General features: G+C 34.1%; 1 protein-coding gene across 4 annotated transcripts in view; it reads left to right on the top strand.

Moving 5' to 3' along the window:
* The window catches only part of LOC124357924 (SWI/SNF-related matrix-associated actin-dependent regulator of chromatin subfamily E member 1-like), a 35,835-nt gene extending 12,799 nt beyond the window's left edge, over positions 1-23,036 (top strand). For 2 of the 4 annotated variants that reach the window (XM_046810045.1, XM_046810042.1), the window contains 12 exons: positions 371-417; positions 1,249-1,335; positions 3,344-3,550; positions 4,988-5,081; positions 6,787-6,891; positions 8,994-9,166; positions 12,368-12,469; positions 14,124-14,321; positions 14,633-14,656; positions 19,796-20,284; positions 21,687-21,834; positions 22,876-23,036. In XM_046810045.1, coding sequence (XP_046666001.1) covers positions 371-417; positions 1,249-1,335; positions 3,344-3,550; positions 4,988-5,081; positions 6,787-6,891; positions 8,994-9,166; positions 12,368-12,469; positions 14,124-14,321; positions 14,633-14,656; positions 19,796-20,284; positions 21,687-21,834; positions 22,876-22,913 — 1,712 coding nt within the window. In that variant the 3' untranslated portion in view covers positions 22,914-23,036. The remainder of the gene's footprint in view (positions 1-370; positions 418-1,248; positions 1,336-3,343; positions 3,551-4,987; positions 5,082-6,786; positions 6,892-8,993; positions 9,167-12,367; positions 12,470-14,123; positions 14,322-14,632; positions 14,657-19,795; positions 20,285-21,686; positions 21,835-22,875) is intronic. The other 2 variants (XM_046810043.1, XM_046810044.1) reach the window with 2 other exon arrangements.
* The last annotated feature ends 535 nt before the right edge of the window (positions 23,037-23,571 follow it).

Below are 23,571 nucleotides of genomic sequence, written 5' to 3'. Positions count from 1 at the left end.
TTCTTGTAAGACTAGGGAATTGATTTAAAATAAAATGTTGCACCAAGAATTCACTGGCTGAAAATATATGTCTGCGCACATTAGTGTTAAAGTTGTATTAATTAAATAATTTTTCTAAATACACAATTAAAATGAATTTAGTGGAACAACAAATTTGTAACCTGAATAGAATGTCACATTTTGTAATGACGGCAGTGGAAGGGGAGAGGTGAGGCGTGAGAGGGATGTGGTGAGTAGCGTACGTTGTAGCGCGTAGAGCTTGCAGCTTCACGTTGTGCATGTGCCTGTGTAGCGCCTCCGTAGCTCTCTTCCTCTATTCTAGTGTCTCGGTCTCTCACCAGAGTGCTCTGTACTTGTGTTGTGGTTGCAGAACGTCTGAGAGCGTCGGGCAGCTCCGGAGGTGGTTCTTCCTCTTCGGTTAGTATATCAGAGCTGTGTCACTCGACACATCTAGTTCTTAAATAAGAGTCATTTGTAAGTATTCTTGGACAGTTGAAATGTTCTCTACTTTATAGCTATCAGAATCTTTATAGCTATCTTGAATGACTTAAAGATGTGATATATGACTTGTCATTCATTGTAAAAGGTGTAAGATGTAAAATTAGGAATCTAACCTTTTAATGTTTTTTTCACCCCTTCCATTAAAACAAATTGTATTGACTTTGATTTTTTTTTTCAAAATACGAGGAAGACTCAAATAACCAAAGTTTTGTTTCTGTAGGCTTTATTTTACAAATTTCACCCTTGTCATTATTAGAAAAATTGTTTCTTCCTTGTCTAATCATATTTTCAGGCCTGATCATATAAATAACTTACTTTTGCGGTTCCTATTATTACCAAACAATTTCGATAAATCCAAAATCTTTATTGCTTTTCCATTAATAATATTAACTGTGATATATTTAATTTGAGTAGCGTACATATCACCTGTATACCGAGTGATTTGAAGTACTCGTTACAGTGTATAGTACATTAAGATGTCTGCTGCAGTCGTGTGTTAATAAATTTTTTTTAATCTATCTGTTGCAATGTTTAATGATTTAGATTATGTCCTTATATAATCTAATAGTGTATTATTACTTATAACTGGCTAGATTATGTCTTGTTTCATGAAACTTATTATATAACATTATGGTAAAAGTATGATAAGTTAAAAACTGTGATTTATTAACATTTATATAACATGTCAGTAGAAAATATAATTTATTTTGTTATCTGATTAATATTTGTTTGTTGTTTTAATGCCAGAAAGAGTCAGCAGCTAACCAGAACCCGTTCACTACAAGTCCCCATGCACCCCCAGGGTTCCATCCTCAGAAGGTGGGGAAGGCGCAGGTAACTGTTCTCCTTGTATGTATATGTACAATATATGTTCAAAAAGTTAGAAGGATTTTCATTTTGTGAAAAAATATTGATTTATTCCTCTACATTAATGTTGTCACCTTCTAAGTAGTCTCCCCCATTAGGTATTAAGTGCTTGTGCCAGTGCTTCTTCCAATCCTCGAAACACTTCTCAAACTCGGATCTTTGGGACAGCCTTTAGTTCTTGAGTGATTTATTTTTAATGTTATCTATGCTTGTCTTTTAAAGTTCTCTTAATTTTTGGAAATAAAAAAAGTCGTACGAAGCTAGAGAATATGGAAGCTGAGGCATCGTTACAGTACTGTTTTTGGCTAAAAATTCATGAATAAGCAATGAAGTGTGAGTAGGTGCATTGTTATAGTGCAAAAGCCATGAATTGTTTTGCCACAAATCCGGGAATTTTTTCAGATTGCTTCATGCAAATGGCGTTGAACTTGCAGGTAGTACTCCTTATTTACTATTTGACTTTTTGGCAATACTATGACATTAAAATTGAAGAACACAGTGAACATAACCTTCAAGTTCGACTGCACTAGTCGAGCCTATTTTGGTCTTGGTGATCCAGAATGTCTCCACTGGGATAATTGAGCCTCAGTTTCGACGCCATGTATGTAAACCCAAGTTTCTTTACTTGTAATAACACGTTTCAGTAGTTCTGCATCATCGTTGACTATTAAGTGACTCCATAGCAACTACCATTCACTGTTGTTTTCGTTCAAAATTCAAAAATTTTGAAACAAATTTTGCTGGCATAAGTTTTATACCCAAAATATTGAAAAAATGTCGTGGCCTGAGCCAGTTGATATGTCAACATCAACATACTTCTCGGATCGTAGTAATGCAATTGTTCATAAATATTTCTTCCACTATTTTAACGTTTTTGTCAGTTTTCAATGTGCTGGGGCGTCCAGAGCGTTCGTCATCTTTAGTGTCTTCAATTCCATCTTTGAAACGTTTATAATAGGTCCTAAACCCTTGCCTTAATCTTATCAGACTCACCATAGGCCTTTGTCAATATTTCCCACTCTTTGTTACACCTATTTCATTTATCACAGAAAACTTGATACAAAGTTTTTATCAGTTTTTATTAACAAACTAAATTGCTGACTTTATAAAACACATCTAACCTTAGCAGCTGCCACTACAATAAGTTAACAATAAGTACAGCTGGAAATTTTATTATGCTTCAGGAGCATGAAAACTAATATAATAAAGGAAATCTTAATAATCGGACCCTCCAAACCTGCTAAAGTTAAAAAAATTCCTATTGTTGAACACACCTTGTATATATGTATGTAAGCATATTTAGTTCTCAAATACACATTATAAAAAAAGATATCCCCACATTTTTATCATAAAATGTCATGTATGAACTAAGTTTTCTTATGTACATAATTAAAAAAATCCTTTATTTGTACGACGTAAGAGACCATACAATTAACATTACTAGTATGTTTAATTAAGACGTAAGAAAAATATATGATACATGAAACGTGGTTAGTTTTTATTGCATTTATTGCCTTGTAATAAAAAATAGCATAAATAGTACTTTTGATCAAAACACATATTTTAATGTTTTTTCTCTGGATTTAACATTATTATGACATGTGTAATATTCTTTAGATTCACATTCAAAACAACTTTATTCATATTATTTGTACAATTACATTTAAAATCATATAAATAAAGAGTACTGATTATTAAAAAGAAGTATGGAAATCTATTGAATTTGTTGTTTTCCCTATTGCTTGCAAATTTTCAGAATTCGGTCTGGCACTTTATGCCTTTGACTCTGAAAAATGGCCAAGGCACTAAAAAAGTTACAATAACAAAAAGTTATCTTCACACAACTTAATACAACATCTTTATGTGCAACCGTAATATATGTGCCCGTAATGATAAAGAAGAAATTCCTTGTGTTTCTATGTTATGTTTGAGAATTCTATATTGTTCATCAACAAATTGAAGACCTGGTGTTTAGAGTGACTCCCGCACGCCCAAGCCTCCCAAGCCACCAGAGAAGCCCCTGATGCCGTACATGCGCTACAGTCGCAAGGTGTGGGACCAGGTCAAGGCCCAGAATCCAGAACTGAAACTATGGGAGATCGGCAAGATCATCGGCCAGATGTGGCGCGACCTCCCGGAGGAGGACAAGACTGAGTATGTGGAGGACTACGAAGCTGAAAAGGTTTGAGCATTCTCTACACTAATCCAACCACTGGTACCACTTAGATGCAATGTCAAATAGTGCTTGTGTATATTAAATAAGGTAACAATAATGTTATGCGTGGATTTTGATTTTCAAAACTTTGTTAAATGTTTGAAAATCTAATTGTGTCTGTTTTATATAGTTGAAGGAGAAATCTGTTGCAAATAGCTCACCAAACAAATAATTTTGCTCCCCATCTTATTTAAAAATGATTGCTTTTCTGCACACTAATTACATTTGCAAGAATATATTTAATTGTGGAAAGTTACTCATAGATATCTATAATGTAGAGAGTATAATCAAACATTCTTTTAAAAAGTGGTCGGTAAACTTAATGATGTCCTAATGATTACACATTTGATATGTGACAATAGTTTACGGATTGTAATAACCATGCCATACAGTTTGTAGGAACTTAATACTTTAAACGTAACAGTGACAAAACAAGTTCATTTAATCTCCATAATATTCTAGTATAAGCTACAGCCTGACTTAAAAATATACTCTGAAAGCAGCAAAAAAATTGTAAAATGTTACAAAATCCTCATATTATGATGAAAATATTCTACCATAATAATTACCTTTGAATAAAACATACCAGAGAAATTTATGGTTAGTAAAACTGTACATTGCATCGATGAGATGAGTGAATTCAGTAACTTATCGCAGTACAAATATTTTGAAATTGGCAAATAATTTAAAACTAAGCAATAAATAGTAATCTTTAATTTATTACATATGTAACTTTTCTGTTTGAGTAATCTCAAAGATTGTGTCAATAGTTAATATTGTTAGTTAAAATCAATTATCTTATCACAAGTTGAGATCCATGTTTGTTAAATCATAATATTCTGTCAGTATTCAGAACATTAAAACGACTAGAACACAACACAAAATGAACATATTATGTTACCAACATTCCTCTTATGGTGACTTAGTCGAAATAATTGGCCACAAGAGAGTTAAATGACACGCATTAAATAGACATCAAACCACATAATGTGATCATAAGTCCATATAACGTCAAACCAGTTGAGGGACTAAAACATCACTAATATCTGAATTTATAATAAGTAATCCAGTATAATAAGTAGCTAACTGAAGACGACATGTAAATTTTAGTACTGAAGTTTTTCATTATGTTAATACATGGTAGTATAAGCAGTATTAGGTAACACAATTTGTTTACAAACTAAAAAAAAATAAATAAAATTTATAAATTTATAGTAAGTTTTAAAATGTGCAGAGTTTCAGTTATTCATCAGGAAAATATTCGATCTTCAGTGAAAAGCAATTTTTTTTACTTATTCTGATGTATACAAATTTGCTAACTAGTTGCATGTATTGGATCGTAATATTGAAGACTTGTTGTAAGAAGTGTAATTGTGTGATAGTGACGTGAGCTGTGTGTGACAGGTGGAGTACGAGAAACAACTGAAGGTGTACCACAACTCGCCGGCGTACCTCGCATACGTTGCTGCCAAGACAAGAGGCAAAGCCAGTAAGCAAAGTACATCCAAGTCCAATTTTACTTTCTTTCTTTATTAGGTTAGATGTTAGATTTAAGTCAGGCTGAACTGTTAGCAGTTTGGTGTTAGACATAATTTTTACAAAATACAGACAAACGTTGTCAGGTGGATGTAGAGAAGATTCTCATAGGATACCTCACACTTATTATTTTGTTTTCTATTTTATTCCTTCTCGTAAGATATCAGTAGTCAAGTTGAGAGTTTCTCACAGTGAACCTGATGACACTTGTTAACATTACAGTGGTATCCTCATTTGTTCCATTTCATATTGTAGTGTTTGTTTATTGAATCTAGTCAATAAGTCATTTTTAATTGTAACATCGACTATTGCTTTCCACAGGCATCAACAAGGGCAGACGGAAACAGTACAAGTTTCTTATTTGTAACATTGCCAACCCTTTGAGGTCTAAGGGTCGATCCGTCAGCTACAATCGTTTTTGTGGAAAAGACCATGAGCAGATCCATTAGTTCTTTGTAGTTTAGACAATAAGAGCCTAAAATCAATTCAAACTCCAAAACTCCCGAAAATGCAGAGCATGTAATTTTATGGAATCAAAGATTTTCGTTTTAGCATATTACGCAATTGCCAATCTTACGTCATAATCACTTATTTTGTAATTTGATGTCTATTGTGTTGTTAGTAACATTATTATCCACTAGAATGCGTGCTTTTTATTACGTAAGCTTGTTTACAAAGCAACAGCTGATGACGTGTATTGTTTGGTATTCACAAAAAATTTTCCATCATCAATAATTGTACTTATATGTCATTCTACTGATTTTTATGTAAATAAACATAGAATGAATATTACAAAATGAAATTATTTGCTTTCTCTGAATAAAAATTACCTGTAATTGCGTACTTTTTCTGTTTTTCCGTGTGAGTAAAACATTGTTATCATCATCACTTTTTTATTTGAGAATCTAACTTAATAAACATTTTTAGTTTTATTCAAAATAAAATTGTAAACCAATTCAATTGGTTTCTCACTGTTAAATTAACTTTTGGTTTTACCCTAAAGATACTCAAACTATATTTTTAACTTTATTTACTCGTTTGCATGAATAAACTTTAAAAAAATATAGTCATATATTTAAATTTATGAGTATTTTTTCCTTAAAGTACGTTTATTTTCATACATTTAAGTGAAAAACCATAATGTTATGATAAATAATACTAAAGTTATAATTCTTTTTCAAACTGTCTGTAAACCCCTATTTTTGCAACATTCTTTTTTGCTGGGAGGATATCCCTGTTATGAAACATTAAATATTTTTGGTACTGTCAAAAAATAACATATAATGTTGTTCTCAAAGAGTTAAATTTGCTGACTTTAGTGCTGACAAAAGTTTCAACCAAGCACTATTTTACATTAATATTCCTTTTTTTATAAAGTGAAACCATTTTGAGGCTATCATTTCCTTTTCTTAAAAAATAAACCATTAGGAACTGCATTTTTATCATCAGTCAATCCGTGGTTTATATCGACAGTGAATCATTGTGAGAGCATTAGAATAATTTCTTGTAGAGAAACTTTTTAGATTTTTTATTACATAATTAAATTGATGGTATTCATTACAAAGTTTGTGATGAAGAGTAATCAGGTTGTCAACATTATAATTGTAAATGTCTTGAGAAAAATAAACAAAAAGAGATTAGTGGATCAATGATGTGTGCCTGTACAGACCAAGAGAAGGAGGATAAGGAACCTCATGAACGAGGATCAGGAGAGCGAGGTGGCAAGCAGGCAGATCGGCGCATCGACATCCAACCCGCAGAGGATGAGGACGGTAAGATTATAAACTGCCCTAAGAAATCTTTATTGAACCACAACTTGTATTGGGTGTAGATTGTCCAAAATTTATTTCTTAATTAAAATTAATACAGTAAAACCCTGGTTAACCGGAATAAAAAAAGGGGCAGCCATTTTGAATAACTTAATTTTCGGTTAACCCAATTACATCTAAATATAAGCTGTTAGAATGGATGCTTTAGGAGAAATGAGTTGTGTAGAAACGATTTCTGTAAGTTATACTTCGGGAATGGTTATAGGAATGGGGGAGATAATTAATAGCAGAATAGCAGTGGCTTGAGTCGGGTAACAACGGCTGTGTCAGTTGTTGTGTGGTGGGTGCTGGCATGGCATCACACACGCACCCACACTTCTGCTAGAGTCGGAGGGTTTCAACAGTATCTGCTGCTGTTGAATGTAAAATAAACACTTCACGGAACCATTTCAGTTGACCCGAGTTCGGTTTATGGGTATGCTCGATATACCCATAATATTCCCAATGCCAATTCTCTACTCTTAATTTGTAGGTTAATCTGAGAATCAGTGGGAATAGGAGTTGATCAAAACGAGCCTTAAACTTAAGTTTTACCTTGTTAATTTTAGCTCGAGGACAGAAGCATGGTCGGATGAGGAAGTCGGCTGTACTGGTGGCCATCTTGATTTTAACCCCATTTGAACAATTTTAAACCTCATACATATTTATGATATTTTTTAATGGTAAAATCATTTTAAAGATATACTTAGAGATATTAATCGAAACGCTTTTTTAGATTAGAAAAAAGGATTTGTACTTCATCATTTAAACATTACAAAACTTTAAACTCGTACAAAGGAAACTGAAAAGTGTTTGGGTGAGTATTAATAAGGTGAGGAACAATTCTCATGAGGAACAAACTCAATATGGCTGGCTCTTAAGAGGGTCCTACTGGACAGCTATTGGTATAATAATTCCAGGTCTTCAATATTTGTTGCAACCTATAACTATCATCATACAATTATTTTACAAATAAATATTTTAAAGAAGTTTATATTTTTGTAAATTTCTCCTTGAATATTTTAAAAGGTTTTTTATATAAAATGTAGTTTATTCAATGTCCAATAAAGAAATAATGATTCAGCACCGAATAAGTAATCTCTTGTTCTTATTTCTGTCTGTGTTGTCTGTTGCTGCTTCTGTGGCGTTTATCCTACTGTGGTGAGTTAACTTTTGTACATGCACTGTATTTGTTAAAACACCTTAAACCACAATATATTTGTTAGTTTTTGTGGTTAATTCCTGGAGGAATCAAATTGTCAATGCAATATATAGGCATTTCCAGCTATAATATATTTGATCCGGCACCCATGTTAGAATACAGGGTTAGTCACTCTGTTAGAATACATACGATCAATGGGTGATGCACAATAGCTCCATTAAAGATAACTTTTTCTTTTAGGTTAGTAGTTTACAAAGCTTTATCTGTAAAAAATATTTCACAGTAGTCAGTAATAAATTAACCACAAATAAATTCCTGTATAGAAAGAAACAAAAAAGGTGAGGAAACAATCTATATCTTAATTCCACTGAAATCTTGAGTCCCCAATAAAAGATTTGTTAATATTTATCCGGTAGTTACGTAGTTTAATTCAAATGACACAGTGATGCAAAGCTTGGCTAACCAAGCTAATTAATCAGATCCTACAGTAACCAGTTGGTAACTATGAAATTGTTAATATAGTAATAAGGAAGACCTCAAATTTACATATTTGTTTGTAGTTGAACTTTACAGTTATATATTACAAACAATTATTTTGGATTAATATGTGAAGTATTCAAATTACAATAAAATGCCTATTATGGTTTGGAAGTCACCTTTAAGCCGTTGGTCCCCAGGTTAAGTGTTAGAGAGAGCTTATTAGCCCTAACTTCGCCTTGTAAAATAAGACATCTTTACTTTACTTTACATCTAAAGTTTTGTAAACGTATAATATAAATATAATATAACTATCAATATAAATTTAAAAATCATGAAACTCACAAAAATTCTGACAAAAAGACTTTAATTTAATACTAAATTTTACTCGCTGGAGCTGAATAATTAAATCACATACTGTTTGCAGATCAAGATGATGGTTACTCTGTGAAGCATGTGGCGTATGCGCGGTATCTGCGCAACCATCGGCTCATCAACGAGATATTCTCGGACGCCATCGTGCCCGACGTGCGCTCTGTCGTCACCACTGCTCGAATGCAAGTGTTGAAGCGACAAGTTCAGTCACTCACCATGCATCAGGTATGTCGTATCCATGTTTAGTGTTGTCAACTAACCTGTAGTATTAATCCCTTATCGTTGGCGGTGTGATTGTTCAGTCACTCACCATGCATCAGGTATGTCGTATCCATGTTTAGTGTTGTCAACTAACCTGTAGTATTAATCCCTTATCGTTGGCGGTGTGATTGTTCAGTCACTCACCATGCATCAGGTATGTCGTATCCATGTTTAGTGTTGTCAACTAACCTGTAGTATTAATCCCTTATCGTTGGCGGTGTGATTGTTCAGTCAAGTAACCCTCATACAGGCTTTAACCCATTGAGGTATTATTTATTGAGGCCTCTGCAGGACCGGTAGCAGCAATTTAAGCTGGGAAAAATTGTAAGACTTTGGCTAAAACTTTCTAAAATAAAATCCTTAACACGTTCGCTGCGGGCCACTGTCCGGACAGTGCCGATACGCACAATGCATTGCTTATTCGTTTCGCTTGTCACGTGCTGCGATCTTGTGGGAATTGTCTAGAACTTTTCAAGCTTGTTCTAGATGAAGTATACTTACTTTCTGATACGTCGGTTCGTCCTACTGGGCCTACTGTCCCGACAGTGCCAGAGAAACAGCTGAAATTTCACATGTTTATTGCTATTATGAACCAGTAGAAAAACAATAAAACACGTGTTCCTAATTTCTTTTCCCTTGTGTTATTGTTTTCGTGAGTATACGTATTAGCAGCTAGGCTTGTTTACAAATTGGATAGGTTATTACTACTAAATTAAAAGTAAGGTAATCTTTTACCGGTATTGCGATTTTATCTATATGTGTGGTGACAATATTTTTCTTGTACACAGTATACACATATTTTGCTTTGTTGTATACAGTATGTATTATCTCCTTAGTAAATTCATTCAAACGATACTTTTATTTGTTTTACTGTGCGGACAGCACGCGGCAGCGATCTGCACCGCGGGCTCTGTGGGTGTTTTTACGCTATGTGCGGGACTACTGTCCGGACAGTAGCGTTGTCTAGCAACGGAAGCTGATGCATATCAAAGTCGATTGAAGTATTCTTGCTACTTTTGGACATCGCACAACACATTTGGTAAGTTATAGTTAAATTTTATATAGCCCGTCATATGTTAATATAAATGATGCCATGCCAAAAATGCGGGCCACTGTCCGGACAGTCCCGATGATTACGAACGTATAAAACGTAATGTAATCGAATATCATTATTTTATAGCGCATCAAACCAAAATAACGCCAATTCAACAAAAATCGCAAGTTCGAATTTTGCCGCATATCGGGTACATCATTGGCCGCTCTTGCCGCAGCGAACGTGTTAAAATATCTTCACTTAATATATAAAATACTGTATTTGTAATAAATTATTAATTAAAATTAATTGTTAATTTTGTAAATATTTTTGTAAACTACTTACTATTTTTTTAAAACAAACATTTTAATTATTGTTTAGTTACTTTCTAACTAACCTTAAAATACTTCACCTAAAATGTGATAATGTATTTTTTTTAATAAATACAAATTTTCATGTACATACTGTATCTAAAATAATAAGCTCAAAAATAAAAATATTATGAGTAATGCATAAGTTTGCTGTTGCAAATTTATTAATTTTCTCTAAACTAACATTTTTCTACAATATTATTCTTTAGTTGACTTACACCCTTCGACTGATAATAAGACACTCCCAGAATGATACACTGGTTTTTGTCTTTGTACATCATATTTTTCAGATATTTTAAGAAATATGTGCTAAATGCTAAGTAATAAGTGGTACATATCAATTTTTTTGTTAGGAACCAGAGAAAAATGTAAAATAATAAAAATACACAATTACTAAAGTATTATTGCTTTTATTTGTTCATAAATTGAAAAATGTGTATTGTAAATTTTTGATTTCTAAGTTTCACTCCATGTAACTGTCACATCTCTTGAGATAGTAAGATACATGCTTTGAGCAGGTTGAGGGGCCTGTATAGATTTAGGAATTTACTGCCGGAGTCTGCGAAGCTGCAGCTCATGCGGTCTGTGATTTTCTCTGTTTTTTACTACTGCTATCCTGCCTATGGAAACAGTAGCTCAAGGGAGGACATTGGAAGGATTCAAAGATTGCAAAACTCAGCCGTCCGTTTTGTATTCTGTCTAAAAAGGTTTGACCATGTGTCCTCTCATCGAGATGCAGCTAATATTTTGTGTATGGAACAGGTATGCAGAATAATTACGGTCTGCATGATCGACAAAGGCCCTAACATTCGGGGAACCTCTTTATCTCTGTGAAAAACTTGTGCAAAGACAGGAGGTCTCGCAACGTAGCAGTCGCCAGGACAACCAGCTTCACTTCCCCAGAGTGAGGCTGGAAGTCGGTAGTTTGGCCCCAAATTGTACAATGACCTACCCGGTAGCTTGAAGAGCACACAGTCACTGTCTAGTTTTATATCTAAATTAAAGGATTTTATGTTAACTAGTTGTAAGTGACTGCCACCAAAGAATTCAAGGATTTTTTGTAAAGTCAAGTCTTCTCCGTTTTACTTAGCGAAAAATTCATTTATGCTGGTAGAGTGAATTGTTTGGAAACGCCTTATTACTTTTTAACCATAGCTTGATAAAATCTACAAACTTTGGACAATGTTATACAGCTATCTTAACTACTTTATTATGCAATAACAATCACACGCTTAGATCAATATCCATGCCATTGTTAAGGCCTTTATTATTAGAAAATAATGCCGCAAACCACACTTCATAAGCTTTGTTTGTTACAAAATGGCAGCTGTTGAAATAGGATCTATATTAAAGCCTTAAACGACCATCATTTTGTATAGGATTATTGTTTGAGAAATCACTCTAACAGAAAATAGAGCATTTTGAATATTGAATTTCGTAAAAGTATTGAAACTTTGAATATTGAATTGAAGTTATCAAAAGGAATATTTCAGAATAAAACACAAATAGCCCCCTTTTAGTTGGCTGTTAAAAATTTTCCAATCTGAAATCTCGTCTTGGCTCAAGTTTAGAATGTCTGGCTAGATTGTTGTGAGAGCTGAATCATATTGGTATCGGTCTGATTCTGTTGACTTATTATCAAGGCCAAATCACAATTTGATTGACAACTCCACTAACATAAAGTGTATTGTATTGTCTCAAATACCCTTAATATATAACTTACGATGAGTGTCTAGTTGACGTAATTTTTTTATTTTCCAGAAAAAACTAGAAGCAGAACTGCAACAGATTGAAGAGAAGTTTGAAGCGAAGAAAAGAAAATTCATAGAAAGCAGTGAAAATTTCCAGGAAGAACTGAAGAAGGTGTGTTAGAAATATCTTTAATAAAGCTGTTTCAAGAATGTCTGAAATGTTTTCTTGTAAATTGTTGTTAATTTAAGTTTTAATGTTTAGGTCGTTCAAAAATAATTTGAATATATTTTATATTATTTTGGCAGCTTTGGTAGTAAGCTCTAATCTCGTGTTGTAATTTCAGTAATACCCAATATAGAAAATACATAATTTTATTAACTAACTCTGAAAAGAGTAAATATGAAAAATTCAACTTATGATTATTTTTAGTATACATTTTATTGTTAATTGATAAGAAAATACGCAGGCTCATTTTGAAAACTAACTTCTAGGGTCTACTGATTGGAAAGAACACATCAAAGTACATATATCTTAGTACAAATATTGTACTTGTATGTGTTGCTTTCAATCAGTGGACCCTAGAAGGTAGTTTTCAAGGTAAGTCTGCTGGTCTTCCTATCTCATTTAGACTCAAATCTAAAAAAGAATATTTTAAATTAACATATGATTTTGTTACCTCGGTAGGCTCCTACTGGATAAACTGTTTCAACTTTTTTGAGTGAGACATATGGTACTGTAAAAAATGTAAAGCAAACGGCGTCTATTTTCATTCTTGGTTCATTTTCCAACTTTTCTAGGGAAGCTCGATTTCTTGAAAGGACATTTTACCCTGTTTGTGTTGTCTTACCTTTGAATAAAGTTGTCATATTCTACTCTTTTATTAACAATTTTAGATGTAGCTGGGACTTTTGGGAGCATCCTGTACATAGATTTTGATGAACATACTTTCAATAGATTCCCCATGGGAGTTTTATGGAGAAAGCACTTTGTCTTATATAAATACACCAAACCGTTCTCTCCCTATTTATACTGCACTGGTGGTCTGCCTCACCGGTATATAAATGTTGTTCTGTAATTTTTTAGAATTTTGATGACAAACTTAATTGTAATATTTTAGATTTATAGACTGATGATTGTGTTGTAACCGTAAGCCGGTGGTTGAAAAATAAAATAACTGAATATGGATTTAAGACACGTAACATTTTTTTCATATCTTATGAACATTGACTTTCAGAAATAAATGTCAGACCTCCTCAACCCATCATAGGAAAAAATATTAAGGTAATAAACCTATGTAAACAAAATGTACAATGTGAAGAAAATTAGTAAATGTCTGTTTATTTACTGCTGATCAGCTGTTGTCCACACATGAATGCACAGCAATGTACAAACATAGGGATAGGAAATATTAACTTCAGGTCACATATTATTTACAAAACTAAAATTTTCCTGATTTAGTTATATATATATATATATATATATATATATATATATATATATATATATATATATATATATATATATATATATATATATATGTTATCTGCCAAAGGGTTAATTTGTGGAATGTTATCACAAATATTGCATTACTAAAACTATCACTTTAATAGGTAATTCTTCCATCTTGTTATTTACAACAACCAAATAATGTAAATTTTAGAGCTAAAGTACCCAGCCTATTGGGTTTTAAGTGGATTAAATAGGAAGTTTTGCTACAGCATGAAATAGCCAGTCTTCACAATAATACTTTATGCCTCTTTAAACCACGATGAGTTGGATAGTATCTCTGGGAACTAACAGATGCTCAACTGTTATCTCGTGCCAGCATTGCCAGAGAGCAGTGGACGAAGATACATTCCAGAAGATGGTAGAGCGGCAGGTAGAGTTGTTGCGCAAGGAGCGTGCACGCGGCGTGGACGAGGCACACAAGCCTCCGCGCGCCCCTGAGGAGAGCGGGGCAGCAGAGCCAGTGGCAACCCCTACCAACGGGGTCGAGGACGGGCCGAACCCCCAACACTCTGAGGTAAGATAAACCGTACAGTTCGGAGATGTTCACCTTCATGTCTAGGGGTTTCCTCTGATTACTCCTGATCTAAAAATAGCATGCTGTCATACAGAATATCTGATAAATTAAATATTACTCAATTAAAAATGCTGCACTTCAGGATTTTTTTTATGTAAAAGTGCTTTTACAAGAAATCCTTGTGAACTAATTCTAAAATTGATAGACATAGAAACAAGTTGGATGATCATTCAAGTATGAAGGGATAGGCTATGATACAGTTAGGGTCAGTACGAGAGTAGTGTGTGTGACGTCTGCTTGTATGTTAACAGATGGTTGTACTCCACTACATACAGGTAACACTACGCCCCACTTCACCCCCCCCCCACCCATACCTGCATGCCAGTCTTCACACTGTTGTCAGCATCTCAAGGCTCTATTCACGTTCTAAATCTTAATGGGGAACTTTTAGTGATTTTAAATTAACCTTAATATTAAATAATTCCCCTCCAGTAAGAGAACTGATCTTCAATACACATGGGTTAACCCTTTGCGCTCGAAAAGCCAGCAGCGCTGGCCACATCCAGGTTGCAGACAGTTTGCGTTAGTTTTGCCGTAGTGTGTCCTCGCAACTCGTATGGCCAGTACAGATGGCCGCACTACGTTTCATTGACAGCTCAGCAGCCATATTTGTTGTTTGCCTTCCCAAATCGGAATCATTTTTCAATATCCTCCGCGTTATTTGCATAGTAATTTAAAGTGTTTAAAGAAGAAATGAAAATTGATTTTAAATTAACTTTAAATGAATCTTTCTAATACAAGGATAAACATACATTTGGGAAATTTAACTCTTACATGTATATTGTTAAAAAGATATGTAAATAAAATATTATAAAGTAGGCATTTTACAGTTATGTTATTACTCAAAAATGAACTATTTTACATTTTTCTGCCTTTACATTTTTTTTACAGAATAAAACTTTTAAAAATACACACCTATGTGTAGTCAAGAGTAGTTAGCACACGTCTTCTAGTAAAATGTTCTAGGTTTCTATCACTTTAGTGTAAATGCCCAATACGTGTCATTCGTCTTATTTGCTCAGCCAAAGTTTAGAAAAGAGTTATAAGCTAATTTAAAATTTATTGCTTTACCTAAAAATTACTTTACAAAACAGCTGCTCGTAGGTTTCAGCACTCACCATTCATTATAAAACAAAGAGAATATTAGAAAATAAATAACTGCTATGTTTAGTGGCCAGTGGTGCTGGCCTTATGAGTTATGGACGTATTATATCTTGGCCAGTACAGTTGGACATAAGAGCTGAGATAACATTACAGCAAAAATTAATCCGTGTTTCCAACAAAATGGCGGCAGCAAGTAGAGCTGGCGCCATACGAGCTCCAAGGACAAATTATAAATACTACCTTTGAGTGCATAGGGTTAAAATTAGGGATGGGTTGATTCAGACCCACGAGATACTTGGCAGTATCAACCCCATGGCTCTTTTCACTTGACTCCGATACTCAAATCTTCAATGTATTTTATAAAAATAAAATCAACAGAAGTACTTAAAATACACTTGGAAAGTCACTGTTTCAAAATATCACGACTGGTGATATGTCAAAGATGGATCTCATATCCATTAAATCTTCAAATAAGTCTAAAATCTGCATTATGCAAATTTCAGATTGCTAAAACATGTTTTTGTCTTATTTTGTATAAAAAATAACTCAACACTTATGAAACGATTTTTATGCAGAAGAACCAAAGTGATTAAGTAAATAATGAGCCGTCAAAATTCACCGTTATACCTTTAATCTAATTAAATATTATCTTTTACACATACAGTAGACATACTTCCTGGTCTTTAAAATTTTATCCCTTTGTATTATTATGAGATGTGTTTTTTATTTAAGTCTAAATTGTTTGTATTATTACTTTACTTTTATTTAAGTTATGTGGGTCTGATGATGTGTTCATTGAACACAAAAGGCCGCACACAAATAAAATTTCTTAATTATTGGAGTGTTTGTTCATAAATTAAGTATGATTATAAAAGTAAATTGAAATAGAACGGAAGTCAGTGTGTGTCAAGTGTAGACCTGAAATGCTGAGACAGTGAGGAAGAGCTGCTGCCTTGATTGTTGGTTGTCATGTCAAGTAAATTCTCCCTTGGTCTGCCACTTTTGTATTTTGATATACTGATATTATTGTTATTTTTCTTGTTTTATTGTTGTTTTTGTAATGTAGCGGTTGGGTTTTGTTTATTCTAAGTGGAGCATTTTGATTGTTGATCTATGCAGTAATGTTGTTTTTGTGGATTCCAGCATTCTTATACATTTCTTGTTGATTTGGTGCATAATTTAACCATATTACCGCTGTATTTCTCTAGATTTACTTTACTAAGTTAACAGACTTAGAGTATCTATAGGTCTAGCTTTCAAATGGTTCATACGAAATTTACAGTTGAACCTACAGACAGTTTTCTATATTATATTTGATGTATTGCTTGCTAAACTATGAGGTAACATGTGAAGTGAGGAATAGTTATATCAGCTGATGCCTCATGTGGGATCCCTTCGTCACCATCGATCAATGACTTCGACACTCTCCTGCTTCAGTCCAAAACTAACATCGAAATTGTTATTGTTGGAAATTGTGTAGCTACGGTGAGATATGCAGTATGATCTGCTTTTCTGGTGAACAAAGCATCAATTTGGAATCTTTTTAGAATAATCAAAACTATGATAATTTGGTGTAATAAGTTGTCGAAATAAAAAAAGGTTAAAGTTCATGTATATGTAAAACCATCTTGAGACCTTAGACCTAATTAAATTGAACGCAATAGGTGTCAATTCATAGAAGGATTTTAGGCATTTTTGTATATTATAGGCAAGTGTATTCAATAAATTTGTCTTTAACATCTTATAAGCAATATTTTTTAAAATTTCTACAATATTGTATCCATGTAGAATACGCATTTAATTTTAAATTACACTGACAATAAAAAGCCATTTTTAAGATATTCACAAAATTGATTTGTATGCCAAATAAAAAAATACCAGGCCATCTATGTGGTTTCTGGGAATGAATTAGACAATTGACCCAAAATTAAATTGTATTTTACGTTTTGTGGCCTTCAAATAAAAAGTCAGTTTTAGTTCAGAAGTTTAGTTATGTCAATATTACTTTGTTGTTGACACAATCTACCAAGTGTGGAGATGGTAATCAAACATATCTTAGATAAGTTCACTAGTCAGCCTCAATCAATTAAAAGTTGTTATATTTCTGCCATCACATTGGTTAATTGTATTTCTTCTGTTGTGTTACATAAAATAAATACAAGTTTTTACAAACTTTGAATAATATCAAACAACTTTTTGTTCTTGCATATTTTTAAATTTATCTTAAGGTTTTAAGATGGCAGACGTTCTAAGTTTATAAAATAATTGGATACATCATAATTAATTATTAGGCTTTGTAGAGCAAAACGAGCATGTTTTAGAATACTCTGGTAATTTACAACAATGTTTGTTCTTACATGTTTTTTGATATCTCATAAAGTTTCAGGATAGTGATTGTACAAAATGTGGTATGAAAGTGTCCAATAATATAGCGGACAGTACGATCGAACTTAACACATTAGTTTAAGTGAATTACAAATTATAGCTAATTGTTTAATTTATTCAAATTAAACGTGGTACGGACATAGTACTTATACATAAGCAGTAAAATGACTTATATGAACCAACTTTTATCCTCCATTTTTCACACAAATTCAATAGTTATAACAAACCGATGTCTTATGAATATCTGTTTGTCCTTCTTTATGAAATAATATTTTTGTAACCTGCTAATTCAATTTTTTTTTAAGAATGGAAAAATAGTGTCATACTTAAACTTATAATGTCTAATGTGCGTTATTTATTCTAATTACAGCGTTTAAGGATTTTGTAAAGGCCTATTAGATTTTTAGGTTCCTGTTTCTGCTTTAAGCCTAGCACATAGGCCGCTAGGATCTTTTCCCTTGTTGCACAGATAGCAGGACATACGTTTACAGTCATATTTGTTCTAGTGATTCTTCTGCTTCTCCACAGAATCTGCATTCATCAGTTTGCTTCAATACCATCTTAACTAGATATTTTTGAAGGAGGCCGTGCTCTTTAAGAATCCTGAGGCACAGTTGTATCTTGCGTATTTAGGTCTATAAGACTAATTTATCCTTCTGAGTATGATTAGATAAACATTTTCAATTGTCTAAGCCTTGAGATAATTCTCTCCACAACTTGGATCTGTCCTTTCCCAGTCATCTACTACAACTTTGCAATACAAGACAGATACTTCAGCCTGGCACCTCTGACGCTCTTAGAAGTTTTCTTGGCAAGAGCTTCTGCAGATTCATTTCCATGAATACCCTCATGACCCGGCACTCATCATAGGACTTTCATTCTCATTGTCTATTGTTTGTGAGGATTTCTCCACTTCCATTCCACCTTTCACTCATAAACAGTCTTCTGGCGCAAGTTTCAATTGACATGAATTCTGCTTGGAATACAGTCACTTTTTCTTAAGATGAATGCTGTTTTGACTCTTGGCTCGTGTTTATTGAACCATGTCTTTTATTCCAGGTGTGAACCAGGTTTGTTTTTGAATCACATGCAACAATACAATTATTTGATAGTTGATTTCTCCCACAAAATCATCTTGGAGAAGATTTTGAATGAATAACTCAACACACCACACTCAGCATTTTATATTCTATGCTCGCGCCCATGGCAGTTTTGAGATATTGTCATGTGCAACACTGTACCTCCACAATGTATCTGACACCAAAGTTTCCCTGTTACAATCTACTATCAATGTTGTCTGCCTTGTACTGCCAACTATTGAGAAGTTCTAAAACTTCTCTCTGCTTGATCTGTCAAGAGAAATATTTTCCTTGTTTTCTTCTCTCAATGTTAGTCCTGATACCTAGTAGAAATTATGATGTATCTTTCTCCATTGACAAAAAGTGTATTCCTTTTGTTCTGCAAATGGAACAGATTTCACTATAATTGGTAAGTCTTAAGTCTGTGTTCTATTTCATATTTTATATAAATTTTATAATCAAACAACATTGCAAAGGATGTTTTACAATGATATGTAATACATACAGGTTATGTTTAAATAGATTTGCTAGAAGTAAAGAATGAGATTTAGTGTCTTCCTGCACGAGATCGACTAAATATTTGATAGAATTGGATTTGCTTCATAATTGAGATTATTTAGATTAATGATGGATACTCCTTAAAGTAAAAAACCAATATATAGTTAAATTACTGCTAGTTCTAAGTGATCACATTAATTTTGTTTAGTGCCAAATTTTACAATTGGATTATGTATAAAGGTAAGTTTTCTGTTGCAATATGTACTTGAGTGATAGCTTTGAAGATTATTAAGTGTATGTGATTTGCTATTTCTGTCTTCGATCAAATAGTAATTTGTTGCTCGATAGCCGATGGAGGAACGCAGTCAGTCGGCCGACGAGTCCAGCAACCCCCCGATGGAGACGACCGTCAGCACCCCCACACCCCCGGCACTGCCCTCCAAGCCAGCAGAGAACAACATTCCTGCCCCGGCCCCTGCCCCTACTCCTCCTGCACCCTACATACACCCCTCCACCCCCTACCAGGCTCCGGGCTACCAGGGCGGCTACCCACCACCTGCAGGAGGACCTCCGCCGAACCAGATGCCTCCCCCTCAAGGGGGGTTCCAGCCTGGAATGTCCCCTTACCCCCCACAGCAGTACCCCCCTAGCCCCGCCACTCAGCCTCTCCCCCCCAGACCACCCTACGGCTATCCTCAGTCTCCGTACCCTCAATATCCTCCTCATCCTTACTACCACCAAAACCCGTACCCCCAGTACCCTCCGCCACACATGCCTCCGTCTCGCCCTCACCCTCACTACCACATGCCTCCACAACAGGACCCGGCTGCTCACCCGGTAAGTCATATTATTAAAATAATACAGTCAATTACTCATAAAATGTGTTATTCTGTCTTCAGCAAAATAAGCTTCTGTTTACAATGAATTAATAGAACTAAAAGTATGAGAAAGATATATCAAGTATTTCAAGTCATTATAAATACTGCCTGACAAGTGGCAACAACAGACAACAGCTGCCAGCCCTGTACACAACAGAATGTCTCACTGTTAATGCTTCTCCATAGCACACTTGTCTCAAGAGCTTTTATAGTGTGATTTGACTATATGTTAACTTACTTTGTAATATAGTAAACATTCATACAACTCCTAACGATCCAATTCAAAAGGCCTATGAAAAGGATGATGAGACAATCTAATACGGATGTTAAATTAAAATTGAATCTGAATTCATATTTTTGTCTATATTTCAGACTAGCCAGTCTAATTTAATTGTATATCGTCTCTACCAGTTTCACTTATGGACTATGGTTATATGTGAAAACACACAGAACTGTAACCAGGGACTGACATCAGATGTTAACCTCTTGATCCCAACTGGTTATCGTCCATAGGGAGCTGTGGCTCTGGTTTTGCCACAACAAATTGTTACAAATAAAAAAACCAATGCAAAATTTGAATCCAATAATTTTCAAAATTATTTATTAATATTTGCTATTTCAAATTCGTACCTACCTTATGTCAGTAGATCAAAAGTCTTTTAATTATTACCATTTTCAGTGCAGGTGGGGTGTTTGTATCATCTAATCCCAAACATGAATAATGCAATTTTATTAAACATTAAAACTACTAAAAATTACAAAAAAAACCAAGTTATGTTATATTATTAAAGCAAATATAGTTCTACATAAACCAGTACTAATATTGTGGATGTTAGTCAATAAATAGATATGTACTGTATAAAAATGTTAAGAGCCTAAATAAAGGCTCTTGGTGCTTGACGTCCGACCTTGCCCAAGCCTATACATAGGCTCTTGGGGTTTCACTACCGCCCAAGTTTGAACTTAAATAAAGGCTCTTGGTGCTTGACGTCTGACCTTGCCCAAGCCTATACATAGGCTCTTGGGGTTTCACTACCGCCCAAGTTTGAACTTAATTAAAGGCTCTTGGTGCTTGACGTCTGACCTTGCCCAAGCCTATACATAGGCTCTTGGGGTTTCACTACCGCCCAAGTTTGAACTTAATTAAAGGCTCTTGGTGCTTGACGTCTGACCTTGCCCAAGCCTATACATAGGCTCTTGGGGTTTCACTACCGCCCAAGTTTGAACTTAAATAAAGGCTCTTGGCGCTTAAAGGGTAAAAATATTAATACTAAAATTTTGTATTTTACAAAGTGTTCCAAATGGGTATACAATTTTTGACTTTAACTGTAGTACCAGTTCTTATTGCTGTGTGTGTGTAGGGTCAGCCTCAGCAACAACCTCCACAGCAGGGAGTGGAGGGCAACATGTACGGGCCCCCACCACAACAGATGCCTGACAGAGGACCTGTACCTCTCACTGATGAGCCCATGGAGGAGGGCAAGCCGGACAACATGGTTCCCACTCCAGGTACCATTCACTTATCTGCTGTTAATTGTAATAAATTAATATACTCCAGAGAGTCCAACAGAATACATTCAATAGAAAATCAAATAGATTTCATATCATCGGTTAAACTCTGAACATTTAACGTGATTTTTAAGTATTGTTTCGGTTATATTTGAAAAATCTATAAACTTTTTTGTACAAAAATTTTTATATGCTACCAATATTATGGATTTCATCATATTGACAACAACCTTTTACTTACTTAGCATTGTCATACAAGTTTGCCGCCTAATTTAACAGTGAATGCAAAAATGATTGTTTAATCACTACTGTTGTCATTTCAGGTTTGTTGCAAAACACTGATGCTTTTTCAGTTACAAAATCACATGTTAGTAACTGAGCACTAGATTTGGAGCTGTATGGAAGATGATCAAATTATCCTCAGAAAAATGCTATGATAAGATCTGTAATTGTTTTGCCACATGTAGGAATAAGGCAGCAAAATAACACCTGTTATCAATAGGTTTCATGTAGATGTGAACATTTTGACACTTAAGGAAACTCCTATAAGTCTCCTCCGAGTCGAAGCACAGCTTCACTGTATAATGATAGAGAGTCTGTGACTGCTTTCGCTTGTCTCAGACCTGGAAAGCTTTTCCAGTAGGGATAAATCTCTGCAGCCATCCATTTGACTGAGATTGAATTTTGAGGATTGTTTGAGGGTATTTTGTGTCTAGACCACCCTCGGGCAATATAACAAGGAAATTTGACTTCATCAACATCAATATAACAACAGTGAAATCTCTTCTTCAGTTATTTTATTGTATTTTATCAATCATAACTCTTGCAAGGGATAACAGGATGCTAGCTGGGACCACTTCACTCTCTCATCACATCCATCCTCCACTTATATTTGTTTATAAACACACATTTATATACATCACGGTATCAATGTAGTGGTTTGTACAGTGACATCTTAACAAAAGTAGCACATCTAATCAGACAACCTGTTACTGATACGTTCTTTACACATAATGTTAAAGTTTGTAAATGTAATTTCAGGAGCGGACGAAAAGAAAAAACATGGAGGGAGAAGTTGAGCCAATCAAGAATGGAGAATAGGTAGTATTAGTAAATTTTTAATTTTGTGACTTTTTAAATTACCTAATCTAAGACATAAATGTTTGTGAGGTAGAAATAAAATTCAGATATTGATGTGTCAACCCCTGATTTTAATTTAATTCCTTCCATCCTTCCTTTATTTTTAATATTAATTGTGTGTTTGAATAGGCTTTTGCTAAGATCAGTACGAAACATCATTCAAAAATAGAATTTGTTGCATAGCGTATCTGCTACCAAAGTTACAATAATGCAATGTGATCGTACTTATAGTATTTGAGTTGCTCAGTAGCTGAAGCGGCTAAAGTACACTGTGTACTATACAAGGGTCACTCTGAAAGTTTTTATAAGTATGAAGTTTTTGTGCTAGACTTACCAAACTTTAGGTGTGTTTAAATTAATCCTCTCCAGTGTCAATGCACTTTTGAAATCAGGTTTCCATTCTTTGAAAGCTCCCAGTCACTCAATTTTTGAAATGGAGTCAAAATATTTATGAACCTCCTCATTATTTTTGGTTTCTGAAGAAAAGCGACGACCACGCAAAAGTTTCTTCACATTGTAGAATAACCAGAAGTCGCATATAACAAGATAAATGAATAAGGGGAATGCTCCATCGTTTTGATGCATTTCGACCAAAAA

This window comes from Homalodisca vitripennis, chromosome 3 (genome assembly GCF_021130785.1).
Source record: "Homalodisca vitripennis isolate AUS2020 chromosome 3, UT_GWSS_2.1, whole genome shotgun sequence".
Taxonomy (NCBI): domain Eukaryota; kingdom Metazoa; phylum Arthropoda; class Insecta; order Hemiptera; family Cicadellidae; genus Homalodisca; species Homalodisca vitripennis.
The sequence above is the reverse complement of the archived record's forward strand: the minus strand, read 5'-3'. Positions and strand labels throughout refer to the sequence as shown.